Source organism: Myodes glareolus, chromosome 15 (assembly GCF_982192425.1).
Source record: "Myodes glareolus chromosome 15, mMyoGla1.1, whole genome shotgun sequence".
NCBI classification, from domain to species: Eukaryota; Metazoa; Chordata; class Mammalia; order Rodentia; family Cricetidae; genus Myodes; species Myodes glareolus.
Genome location: NC_142040.1, coordinates 31,553,080 through 31,567,476, shown reverse-complemented (window position 1 = coordinate 31,567,476; position 14,397 = coordinate 31,553,080). Strand labels below are relative to the sequence as shown.

General features: G+C 34.5%; 1 protein-coding gene across 3 annotated transcripts in view; it reads right to left on the bottom strand.

Annotated features, from left to right (window-relative positions):
- The window catches only part of Adamts6 (ADAM metallopeptidase with thrombospondin type 1 motif 6), a 211,614-nt gene that overhangs the window by 137,240 nt on the left and 59,977 nt on the right, over nucleotides 1–14,397 (bottom strand). For all 3 annotated transcript variants that reach the window (XR_015734982.1, XM_087896876.1, XM_048442950.3), the window contains 2 exons: nucleotides 12,887–12,930; nucleotides 8,422–8,527 (listed from right to left, as the gene is read on the bottom strand). Coding sequence is in view for 2 of the 3 variants with exons in the window: in XM_087896876.1 (XP_087753002.1) it covers nucleotides 8,422–8,527; nucleotides 12,887–12,930 (150 nt within the window). In the remaining variant the exon portion in view is untranslated. The remainder of the gene's footprint in view (nucleotides 1–8,421; nucleotides 8,528–12,886; nucleotides 12,931–14,397) is intronic.

The window sequence follows — 14,397 nt, the reverse complement described above, 5'->3', positions numbered from 1 at the left end:
GACATTCAGGAGTTGTGCAAATTATGTGTTACTACATACACCATCAAGATTTTGTTTGTTTGTTTGTTTGTTTGAGACAGGGTTTCTCTGTGTTGCCCTTCTGTCCTGGAATTGTCACTGTAGATCCGGTTGGCCTCAAACTCACAGAGATCCGCCTGCCTCTGCCTCTTGAATGCTGGGATTGAAGGCATTTGCCACCACTGCCCAACACACCCTCTAGATTTTTAAAAAGAAAAAAGACCTTGAATTTATCTATTATAAAACTACAGTATTTAAAGCAATATGACATGGGCAAAGGGAAACTTTAAAAATGATAGTACAAGTCCCAAAACAAAGCGGGAAAGATGGTTCAGTGAGTAAAAGTAATTGCTAGAAAAGCATGGCAACCTGAGTTCAAACATTTGGAACTAACTCATGTAAAAAGTCAGGTCTGGCTAGGTACCTATAACCTTGGAATCTGAATAGCAGACACATTTAATACCATGCACTCTACATATACACATGTATTCACATGTGCATACATATAAGCACACTACACACACAGAAAGAGGAAAGGATTATACTAAAACACATAGTAAAACATTTTTAATGGAAACATCTAATAGAAACATAAATAGAGAACAATTGTTCTACAACTGAGAAATTGATTTTCCTCTTAAATACAAGAGATGGCAAAATTGACTTTATAGACTGATTTCTGTTTAAATATTTAAAGCCAAATCTTGGGTCACCTCATGACCATGAAACAAAAGAACCTATAAGCAATTGTAAGAACTGTTACTGTTTTCAGGAATGGCCCTCATAACCCTGTTAAGTTTATTTCACAAACTAAATTAATAGTATATGATAATATTTTCAGAACTAGCAATTAAGTAAGTGTTTTAAATTCTCAATAGAAATTTAAATTTATTGAAGACATTCCAAATGAAATTAGTGTTATAAAAAAGTTCTATAGGTTCTAATTCTATTTTATATTTAATTTTTCAAATTGTATATTTTTATTTTTATTTATAAACACATGCAATGAGTACTACATATGTCTAGCTAAACAATTTTGTTCGCCATTTTGACTTCTGAATGAGAGTGGCTTAAAGGAATATGTTCTTGAAATAACTGACAAAAAGTCAATCAGAAGAAATGAAGAGAGAAATTAATAAAAAAATTGTATTACTCAAAGGTGGGGTCTTCATCATTACAATATCCGCAAAACATCATATCTAACTCAATAAAATTCTAAAATCATGTGCTCAGTAAATTTCAAATCAATAAACTGTACATGAGTGACAGATTATCTGTTGATTAAATGTCAGTCATAAGAGAAGGAATTAGAGACTGTGCATGTCTCCCTTAAAAGTTAACAGTGTTCCCTGGGCCTTGGGTGTGGGAGTATTTTGTAGATGTGCCCGCAGGGACTGGGCTCCACAACTCTGCATTTTGATTGACTGTGGATTTCTGTAGCGATCTGTGAATGTTGTAAATAGAAGTTTTCTTAATGAGCCAAAATGCACAGAGCTCAGGATGCCTCAACTTTACATAAAGAACCACAGAAATTGAAGAGGATACCAGAAAATGGAAGGATCTCCCATGCTCTTGGATGGGAGGATCAACATAGTAAAAATGGCAATTCTACCAAAAGCAATCTATAGATTCAATGCAATCCCCATCAAAATCCCAACAAAATTCCTCACAGACCTTGAGAGAACAATAATCAACTTTATATGGAAAAACAAAAAACCCAGGATAGCCAAAACAATCCTATACAATAAAAGTACTTCCAAAGGCATTACCATCCCTGACTTCAAACTCTATTACACAGCTACAGTAATGAAAACAGCTTGGTATTGGCACAAAAACAGAGATGTTGACCAATGGAATTGAATCGAAGACCCAGATATTAATCCACAAACCTATGAACACCTGATTTTCGACAAAGGAGCTAAAAGTATACAATGGAAGAAGGAATGCATCTTTAACAAATGGTGCTGGCATAACTGGATGTCAACCTGTAGAAGAATGAAAGTAGATCCATACCTATCACCATGCACAAAACTCAAGATTAAAGACCTCTATATTAATCTGACCACACTGACCTGTTAGAAGAGAAAGTGGGAAGTAGTCTACAACACATGGGCACAAGAGACCACTTCCTACATAGAACCCCTGTAGCACTGACAATAAGACCAACAATGAATAAATGGGACCTCCTGAAACTGAGAAGCTTCTGTAAAGACAAAACGGCAACCTACTGATTTGGGAGAAGATCTTCACCAACCCCGCAACAGACAAAGGTCTGATATCCAAAATATATAAAAACTCAAGAAACTAGACTTTAAAATGCTAATTAACTCAATTAAAAAATGGGGCACTGAACTGAACAGAAAATTCTCAACAGAAGAAGTTCAAATGGCCAAAAGACACTTAAGGTCATGCTCAACCTCCTTAGCAATCAGGGAAATGCAAATCAAAACAACTTTGTAACCTTACACCTGTCAGAATGGCTAAAATCAAAAACACCAATGATAGCCTTTGCTGGAGAGGATGTGGAGTAAGGGGAACACTCATCCATTGCTGGTGGGAATGCAAACTTGTGCAACCACTTTGGAAATCAGTGTGGTGGTTTCTCAGGAAATTCAGGATCAACCTACCCCAGGATCCAGCAATACCACTCTTGGGAATATACCCAAGAGATGCCCAATCATACAACAAAAGCGTTTGTTCAACTATGTTCACAGCTGCTTTATTTGTAATAGCCAGAACCTGGAAACAACCTAGATGCCCCTCAATGGAAGAATGGATAAAGAAAGTGTGGAATATATATGCATTAGAGTACTACTCAGCGGTAAAAAAAACAAAAAAACAAAAAAACAATGACATCTTGAATTTTGCATGCAAATGAATGGAAATAGAAAATACTATCCTGAGTGAGGTAACCCAGACCCCCAAAAAATGAATATGGTATGTACTCACTCATAAGTGGATTCTAGCCATAATTAAAGGACATCAAGCCTATAATTCGTGATCCTAGAGAAGCTAAATAAGAAGGTGAACTCAAAGAAAAACATATAGTTATCCTCCTGGATATTGGAAGTAGACAAGATTGTCAGGCAAAAATTGGGAGATTGGGGGAGGGTAAGGGCAGAGGGGGAGAGAGAAGTGAGAAGGGGAGGGTGGGAAGAGCTTGGGGGAATGGGACGGTTGGGATGGAGGAAGGGTAGATATGGGAGCAAGGAAGTATATATCTTAATTAAGGGAGCTATTTTAGGGTTGCCAAGAGACTTGACTCTAGAAGGATTCCCAGGTGTCCAAGGAGATGTCCTCAGCTTGTTCCTTGGGCAGCTGAGGAGAGGGTGCCTGAACTGGCCCTATCCTATAGCCACAATGATGAATATCTTGCATATCACCATAGAACCTTCATCTGGCGATGGATGGAGATAGAGACAGAGACCCACTGAGCTTCCAAGGTCCAAATGAGGAGCAGAAGGAGGGAGAACATGAGCAAGGAAGTCAGGACATGAGGGGTGTGCCCACCCACTGTGACGGCAGGGCTGATCTAATGGGAGCTCACCAAGGCCAGCTGGACTGGGACTGATGGAGCATGTGATCAAACCGGACTCTCTGAACGTGGCTGACAATGAGGGCTGACTGAGAAGCCAAGGACAATGGCACTGGGTTTTGATTCTACTGCATGTACTGGCTTTGTGGGAGCCTTGTCTATTTGGAAGCTACCTTCCTAGACCTGGATGGAGGGGGGAGGACCTTGGACTTCTCACAGGCCAGGGAACCCTGACTGCTCTTTGGACTGGAGAGGAAGGGAGAGGGGGAAGGGAAGGGAAATGGGAGGAGGTGAAAATTTTTAATAAAAAATAAAAAATTTGCTAAAAAAATACTAAAAAATTTTAAAAATTAAAATAAAAACGTTATTAAACACCCATTAAAAATGGATATTCTATCTCTATAAAAATACAAATTGGCACAAAATGCATTCTCAACAAATCTTTGAAAAGTAGAAAATTTTTCACACATTCTAGTCATTCAGTAAAAGGTCCTTTTAATAATTAATGATCAAAGATTCTCACTGTAAAGAATCTACATGTATCACCCTATGGTTTAAAATTCATTGCATTAAATGATAAAATTCACATGGCAACACACATTGTCAGCTGGGAGGCAAAGGCATAGCATATTCAGGTTGGAAAATATACCTGAAGCATTCTTAGAGCTGCCACTTTATTTCAGGAGGAAGTGCTCCAACTCAGTTTCTTGTTACCTTTGAGGGATTTTTTACAGAGTGTTAGGGATCAAATATGGAATCAAAAGCCTTTTGCATGCTAGTCATTTCTCTACCACTAAACTATCTCTCCAGACTGAGTTTCTTTATTTTAAAGATAGCATGACTTCTACTAGAGTAGATCTGCTGAGTTACTGAAGGCTAAGCACTAGGATCTTAGGAGTAAGTAAAGAAATCTTCATAAAACAGAATTTCCCTAACAAAGTAATAATCTAACTAATACACACATTAAATGGTGGCAGGTAAAGGTGTTCTTCTTCTCAGTCCAGGGAAAAAGAGAAGAAATGACAGCAATATAATAACCATCAGGGACTGAGAAAACATATAGTTGTTTGTTTTGGTGTTGTTCTGTTCTTCCAGTCAAATGACGTATTTGAATGAACGTATTCTAGCTCTCAATCTTAAGAATTTTGTGCAATTTCCATACTCCACGTAAAACACACTTTCAAAAATTACCCCAAAGTGAGTGAGAATAGTCTACAGTTTCACAATTATTCGACGTAAAGTATAGGACTTCTTAAAAATACTAAAACAAAATCCAAACAGACAAATACAATCTAGAAAGCTTGAGAGGTAGTGAAATGTTAATAAATCGTAGGAAGGAAGATAAAATCTTTACCTGAGCTATTTAAACTTTAAAGGCGGGGAAATAGAGAGATGACAATCAATAAAGAGCATTTGTTCTTGCATAGGACCAGGGTTTGGTTCCAAGCACCAACATGTCTCACAACCACCTGAAACTACAGTTCTAGGAGATCCAATGTCCTCTTCTGACATCCATTGACAGTATACACACACACAGTTCACACACATATATGCAGGTCAAAACAGTCAGATACAATAAAAAAGAATTGAAAACAAGAAAAAACAAGATAAATACAAAAAGGACTGAAAGTGCAGGTGTTGGCACTGACATGGAACTGACATATTCATCCACACATTATTCATCCATTATTTGGTGTCTATCTTTTAACAGTAGTGACTCTAGCAGAGCCTCCTCAATTTGGTATGGAGCCAGACATGGTGGCATATACTTTATTTAGAAGCAGAGGCAGGCAGATCTCTGAGTTCCAGGCCAGCCAAACCTGAATTGTAAGAATTTTGTCTAAAATAAAACCAACCAACCAAAAAAACAAACAAAAATTTGTTAGGTTGCATAAGACTATGACTGTCATTAATGAGCCAGATTTTTGAGTGAGTTAAAGATGAACTGCCTGGTTAGGAGTGCTTTTTTCTTTGGTCTCTGCTTTTTGTTGCAATGGAAACTGGAATGCCAATATTTTTAAAGACATCATTAAAAGTGTAGCAGTGACTATTTCTGTCTGAATTCAGTCAGGATTAAAACTTGATGGTTACTTGAATTTATAACCAAATCAACTCCAGTTCTAAAAAAGTTAATAAGACAACAAAATGACTCAAATTTAATAAGAACTTAATTTTAACAGAAAGAGAAAGAAAGGACGGGAGGAAAGGAGAGAGAGAGGAAAGAACTTAGGAATGAAGGAAGGAAAGAAGGGATAAAGAATCCTGAACTATGGGTTTTCCTCAGGAATTACCTCTTGAGTACAAATATTGACTTTTATTATTTTTCATTTTTAATCTATTTCATCATTTTAAAAAAGTGGATGATTATTTAAAAAATAATTAATTAAAAACTCATATAAACATGAGTTTCACAAACTGTTGTCTCAACTAAAACTACTTATTTTTCACTTTTCTCCTCACTTTTTTTAATTTTATTTTTTAAAAAAGAAAACAATCCATTTTTTTTCATTTTACATGCCAATCCTAGTTCCCACTCCCTCCCCTCGTCCTATTCCCTCCACTTTCACCTTCCCTACACTCCCAACCACTCCCCAGAGAGGACAAGGCACATCTTCAACAAATGATGCTGGCATAACTGGATGACAACATGTAGAAGAATACAAATAGACCCATATCTATTCCCATGCACAAAACTCAAGTCCAGATAGATTAAGGACCTCAATATAAATTCAACCACACTGAACCTGATAGCCTTCAATGAATGGGCACAGGAGATCACTTCCTAAATATAACACTAGTAGCACAGACACTGAAAGCAACAATAAATAAATGGGACCTCCTGAAACTGAGAAGCTTCTGTAAAGCAAGAACACAGTCAATAAAACAAAAAGGCAGTCTACTGAATAGGAAGAGATCTTCACCACACATCAGACAGAGGACTGATAACCAAAATATATAATGAACTCAAGAAATTAGACATTAAAATTCCAAATAATCCAATTAAAAATGGGGTACAAATCTAAACAGAAAATTCTCAACAAAAGAATCTCAAACGGCCGAAAGACACTTAAGGAAATGTTCAACATCCTTAGCCATCAGGGAAATGAAAATCAAAATGACTCTGAGATTCCATCTCACACCAGTCATAATGGGTAAGATCAAAAACACCAATAATAGCTTATGCTAGCTAGAGAAGATGTGGAGTAAGGAAAACACTCCTTCATTGCTGGTAGGAATGCAAACTTGTACAACTACTTTGGAAATCAGTATGGTGGTATCTCAGAAAATTGGGAATCAACCTACCTCAGGATCCAGCAATACTACTCTTGGGCATATACCCAAAGGATGCCCACTACATACTACAAGGACATTGTTAAACTATGTTCATAGCAGCATTATTTGTTATAACAAGAACTTGGGGGGAAAAAAAAACCTAGAGATGCCTCTTAACCAAAGAATAGGTAAGGAAAATGTGGTACATTTACACAGTGGAGTACTACTCATCGTTAAAAACAATGATGTCTTGAAAACTGCATGCAAATAGATGGAACTAGAAAAAAAAACATCCTGAGTGAGGTAATTCAGACCAAGAAAGATGAATATAGTGTGTACTCACTTATAAGTGGATACTAGCTGTAAAGCAAAGGATAACGAGACTATAGTCCATAACCCTAGAGAAGCTAAGTAACAAGGTGAACACTAAGAGAAATATATAGATCCCCCATGGGAAGAGAAAATAGACAAGATCTCCATATTTTCCCATTTTTTAATGTAGTAGGTATAACTAGCCCATTGCTAAATGTTACTAACTTGTGTTTTAGGAGAAAGCGGGAGGAGGAGGCTCAAGAGCTACACCCGTCAGTAAAGAGAGACTCTTGTTTCAGCTCCCCTGTACTAGAGCATTACATCGAACCATATTAAACACTAAGGACAAGCCATCGTCCAGTCTTCAGAACACAAACATCTGAAATACAGGAAACTATTGTCAAAACTCTCCTTTCTCATGAATCGACTTTTACATTTACTTTTGTCTGTTCTTTTAAATAATGAGTTTACTGACATTGGGGGTTGGTTGAAAGTGTAGTTTTAAATATTGGCATTGATTTATTTGAAATAAATATTAAAAACTTAAGGTCCTCCTTAAGAAACAAGGATGAACTCTTACAAGTTTTTGGTGACATGTGAGTTCACCTGACAATACAGGTTTCATAGCAATGGTTATGTACACATGCATAGAGAAGGCACGCCTCCCACTTCATGAAGGTAAAGCAAATGTTCATTTTAAGGAAGTAGTGTCAATAGTGTAAATAAATACATGTAGCCAGAAATGGTGGCTCATTCTTGTCACTCCAACACTCAGAAGGCTGAGAGAGGAAGATTACCCTGCATTCCAGGGCAGCCTGTCTAAATCAATGTCAGCCTGGGCTACAGAACAAGACTCTGTTCTGTAAATATATATATATATATATATATATATATATATATATATTCTCAAGAAACAATAACAAATATAAAAAATAAACATGTGAAACAAACAAGCATAAGATAAAACACATAAATTACCATTTGAGGAAAAGAGAGAGAGCTTACACAATGGGATTTTTTTAAGGACCTAGGTGTTGAGAAGACAGCTAAAACTCACTGTTTAAATGCCCATAGCAACATTCAAGTGTGATATGTTTGTCTATTTAACAAATCTCCAGTTCTTATGAAGATTTATCCCAATACCCCAGATGATAACAGTCTCTATTGAAAGCTGTCAAAAAGGCTGTAAAGAACAATTGGGTTCAGGCTTTCTACACAGTAGTTACAAGTAGTTTCAAGAGTGAAGTTCTACACTTTATTTTGATTTTCTTAAATGCACTCACTTGTGACCAATCTCATGCGCAATGGTAAAAGCTGAACCCAGGCCAATGTCTTCATTAATGCTGCAGCTCCTTTCAGGCTCACACATTCCAGCCACAGAGGCTAAGCCTGAATAAACAGAAAAAGACACAAAGGGTCAAGCCAAGGTGTTTCAGTCTTTAAAAGCCTATACTTCTAAATGCTTAGATTCTTTTTAATAACCTCCACGCACAGAAGGAGCTATTGGCAAAAGGTTAACTTTCTAGTCATTTGCAAAATCACTGGGGGGAATTTCACTTTGCCGGCTAGACATTAATATTTTTTGAACTACAGTCAGTGCTGGAAAATGTCTAGACTAGGGGTTAGATTTATAAATTTTACTTCTGGTAACTTGGGACCACCTAGTAACTTGAGCCAGAAAAGGGAATTCAAGAAAGCATTTCTATTTTAATATTCTTCAGGCTGTAGAAAGCAAAATATATCCACACTATTTTTCTAAAGAGATCTGTTTAAGTTGAGTGGGTTCATAAAAATATACAAGCAACTTTTTAGTTAACAAAAAGGGAATCCCAAATGGTTTTATAAGTGACATTTTTATTTTTACAAAAATAGATGGTTCAAAACAGGGGAGAAAACTATGAAGGATGAAACTATGAAACTTTTGTACTTTTTCAATCTTCCATAATTAGTCCTGATAGCAGCAGTTTATATATATATATATATATATATATATATATATATATATATATATGTTATATATATACATATATATATTTGTGCATTCAGTGTTTTCTTCTCTCCCACTCCCCTTTAGTGCTTTAGAGTTCTTACTTATAAAGCAAAACCATGGTGTTAATTCGCTGATTTCTCATGAAATGTTACATTACTTGAGCTATTTCCCCTTGGAAGCTTTAGTATTTACTTCCAAATGAATACCATGCTCTATGGATTATGCTCTGTGAATTAGTATAGAATTTGAAATCAGCACTTAGAAAAAAGAATTGTGTGAGAAATGAAAAATACCATTTGTTATGAGGAAGCAGATGTCAAATAACCCGAGAAGAGAAGAAAAGTCATTAAAGATGCTGAGGGGAAAGCAATGAGGATATTTTCTGTGTTCTGCTACCATGTTACTGCAGCGTTACGAACTACCTTCCTTGCAAGGTTACCTCAACTCAGTTCAATGGACATTTACTGAGAGAAACAGGCAATGATCTGCAATGGGTGCAATTTCTCAGTGGCATTAACAGAGAAGAGTCAACATTATTCAATCCCTATTTTCTACCAAGAAAGCTCTAGAAGCTCTGTTTCCCTGTTCTTTCTGATATAAGTATTAAGATAACAGCCACACTATAATAAAGTTAAGGTGAGTGTTGGATTTGCTAATACACTTTGTCTACTGTTTTACAAGGGATGAAGAGAAGTTAGTAAGGGGGTTATTTCTGCCTCAGAGTTGTCATAAGCACTGGTGACACCACTGTGCTGACCTCCTATTCCACCTAAAGACATTGGGACCTGAAAAGAAGACAATCAAAAGGAACACTTGGGGAAAAATATATTCATGCTTTGACTAACCAAAAATATCTTACAAATGTTACTTCTACTAAAAGAACACACACACAACAAAAAGAATGAAAACATTACTTTGCCTAAACTATTAGTTTCAATATGGAAGAACATATGGAAAGAAAAAGATAACAAAGAAGACTATTTTGTAATACTGTTACTTTTTTGAGTTACTTTTACAGGATTACCACTAACAATTATTGACAAAGTAATATTTCTTATATTTCCAAAAACTACCCTTTTGTTTGTCTAAATATGGCGGTGCTGAATTGGGATGTATTTTGTTTGTTTGTTTTTTCTTTATTTGCGTTGTTCGTGGTTTTTCTTTTAGTATGTGCTCTATGACTGTATTTTGAATTAAGAATCCTCACCAATACCCTAGTGCAGTTGTAAGGACATATTTACTTGAAATCCGACGTAAACTGTTAACAAACTAAAGGACAACTATAGAAAGGATTTATTTGGAGAGAAACTATTGATTTTTGAAAAATAATTAAGGTAAATCTTAACTAATATAAGAATAAACACTAGCATATTTTTCATTAACTTCCACCATTTTCCAGGTTCCTAACCACTGTTACTGTCAAAATTACTATGTGTGATACTTTTGATCAGGGTGTCATGCCTGTCCGGGAAATTTAGATTTCCTCAGTTGATGGTCAGTTTTCACCCTTAATCCTAATTACCTTTATAAAACAACTGGACATTAGAGTTATTAATCAAGAGATTATCAAAAAATCTACCTTATCATAAATATCAACACAAAAGATGCTAAAATTGGTTATTGATTGATTTGAAACTGATAATTTCCACATATAAAAGTCAATACATGTGTCTATATATGCAAATTATTCAGTTTTCAAAAATAAATACCTTTAATTTACAAATAATTGAACTTCAAATTACATTCATATGTACCTAGCAATTAATTTATTGACTGTAGAAATGAATGAATTATTAAAGTTACAATGTATTACTTTGAAAAAATGAACTAATTAGACAGTAAACTACATCATATCATAAGTAATGACAATGGAAGTACTAAGTAGTCCGTATTACTCATGTCAGAATAAAGAGCTTGTCAATGTAAATAACATGCCTTCAAAGAACAGAATGAGAATGTATATACTTATTTGCTTATAACATATATGCTTGGAAATATAAGCTCCAGTTTATATATGTATACCTGCTTTAAGGCTTTAGTGTTCATTGGTTCTAAAGTAGATAAAACACTTAATAGATATCTATAGAATTTGAACAATAAATAAATCAATTAAATAAAACCCTGCAGGTGATTCTATATCAAATAATAATGCCTGTTCCTTGGTTATAGTATTAATTTTCAAAGCAATAAAATTTTTTATTAATTGATTTTAACAATATCACTTTAGTAGAAGGGCAGATAGTACTTCTACGGCATAAAGAATGAAATTGAGAAACAAGGGGGTTTAAAAGATTATAAAACATAACAAACATACTGAAACTGTCAACAGTAGTCTCAACGTCAGGTTTTCTCAGTTGCTCTTAAAACACTTCAAAGAAAATCTCAGCATGAGCTAGTTCAGCAAAGAGAGTTCTTTCTGTGATAGGTATTCACAGAAAATGAAATGAAAAAAAAATGAAAACCATTTTTTTCATGGTTCATACTAGGCCCTGGCTAATTAGCATTTCTCCTGTAGTCATAAATCTTGAGGATCACAAGACAGGAGAAACAGTGTAAAAATAATCAAGAGAAATTACAGTCTTTGAAGGGATGTTTCACTGAGCCACCAGGAAGTTGGAAACACTTTTTCCCTTAAGTCTATTTTAATTGGATATTCCCAAATTCTTAGGATATTCACAGAAACTGACTTATTCATTTACAGATAAGAAAACTAAGACATGACATACAAAAAAAAAAAAACCACTGTCTCTTATTTTAGCTTATGAGTCTGTAAAACGTTTTCATGACACTAAAAATTGGCAAGGGGAAAAAATTTATCATAAAAATAATATTAGTTACTTGGTTATTTAGCCTACTAAGAAGTTGTATGTTAATCCATTTGTGTTTGCACTTACCTTTCAACCAATATGAAATTATGCTTTGTAACAAAATATGCTTTTTTTTAAGAATTCAAGATAATTACTGAAATTTTTTCAAAAAGCAAAAGAAAATTCCTTCTTCTTTTTCCACCTTTGGCTATATTCTTTTATAAAATTCTTTGGTAATTGGACTAACTTTTTTTTGTTTGTTTTTTTCAAGACAGGGTTTCTCTGTAGCTTTGGTGTCTGTCCTGGAACTAGCTCTTGAAGACCAGGCTGGACTTGAACTCACAGAGATCCGCCTGCCTCTGCCTCCCGAGTGCTGGGATTAAAGGCATGCGCCACCACCGCCTGGCTGGACTAACATTTTTTAAAATACTGGAGTTCATGGAAGATAAGGTTTTTCAAAATAAAACATACCAAAAGAAGTATAACTCTTTATGCTTCTATTTTAGAATCTCAATTTGTTTGTTTTCCTTTCTTTCCTTTAAGTCTTGATAACAATAAGCTTTCATTTGTCTCAAACATCCTAGTTTTGGGTTTGTTTTTTGATATTGTTTTACAAAATATATTAGAAAGACAGAAAATATAAAAATGAGTTGTAGCTTTAATTTGTAATTACTATCAACTTTTAAATAACCTTCTAAGTTGTTTTCACTTGTTCAATTTTCCAGAGAATGCACATGTAATAAAAATTTAATTTTTTTCACTAGAATGGGAAGAAAAAATTGTTTCAAGCAAATTATATATGCAAGAAAGGTTATGTTTAAAATTTTAGGGGCAATTTCTCATGTAACAAAAAGAAAATTAACCCAATTAATAATAATTAAGAGTACCACCATTGTCTGAAAAAAGACATCTAAACTATCCTTTACTCAAACAAAGCAAAACAAAACTTACCCAATGTTCCACAGGGCTTATTTTTATAAGTGCAGATATCATATCTATGGGGGAGAAAAAAAGATAAAATTTGTAGAATATTTGTAATTTTTTGCATTTCTTTTTTGGAGTTCTGTTTGTTCAGATCAAAATAGGAGAAATTCTGAGCAGCCAGCTGGAGTGCCATATGACCAGCACTATGGGTAAGGCAGACTGCACACACTCACAGTTCTGCCTACAAATCAGTAATCCTACCAGCAAAAAACCAGAGAATTCTATTAAACTATCTATCACATTGTTTTCAATAGCTTATCTACAGACTGCTACTGCTTCTATCTCATTGAGTGGGTTTTATTATAATAATAATCTCTTTGATCCTGCTAGACTGCTAGAGTACTTTCTTGCTATAGCCACAGACTATATGTCTCTAGCACTATTTGAAGTTCTTTCAACACTACACAGGTACTTGTCTTAAAAAAAAAGTGTAATATATCAATAGGAAATAAATCAATGTTATATTTTATTCCTAATTGTATAGTAGAATTTACATGGTGAAAATACAAAAATTTTAAGTGACTTAAAGAGATAAATAAATTCTGAATAGAATGTTTTCTTAATGTTAGACTCTACTGCTAGGCTGCATCAGAACTTGATAGAAAAGATATTAAAGAAATGCTACATATTTTAAAATATTTTATATTGGAAATGGTAAGTCAAAATTGATATGTTTATCTTACTTTACTATTATCGCTTAGAATCCTGTTTTCTTTGTAATGAGAGACAGAAAGGGATTGGATCTGGATAGAAGAGGCAGGGAGCAACTTGGAGGAGTAGGGAGAGAGGAAATTATAATCAGGAAATATAATGTTAGAAAAAAAAAACTACTTCAATAAAGGGGTAATTTCTGGAATTCAGAAATGGAAATGGAATATTTTCATAGAGAGTATTAATATGTTAAAATAAAGTCATGCTTGTAACTGAAAATTTATGCCATAAGAAAGAACGTGGCAATGATGACCTATTCAAACAATTAGATTATGAGGTGAACACTTTCCTAATTGGATAAGCAGAAATACATATTAAATTAATTTTCATTTAGGAGTCAGTTAGCAAAAAATTTAAATGATGCATAACTGTGCATTTTAAATTTCATATATAAAATACTTATACTTTTAAGTCACTAAAGAGACAGTATCAATGTTATATATTGCTTATATACTTTAATGAATATTGTCAAAACTTGCAAGTTTCAGACATACCTCATTCAGATTCTGATATTGGGGAAAACACACATGCACTCGCATACATGTGCATGTACTAACATAAATGCACATACACACACACATGCTCACATATAAATGTATGTGCGCGAGCACACACACATAAAATTTACTGTAGTCCTTACTTCAGTAGGACCTGGGAAAAATAAAAGATTAAAGAAAGAGTGTACTTTTTTTACTCTCAGGATCCTTAAAAAAAATCAGTATAAATCCTAACTAACATGATGCAGCAGGAGCCCTGAACTGCAATTA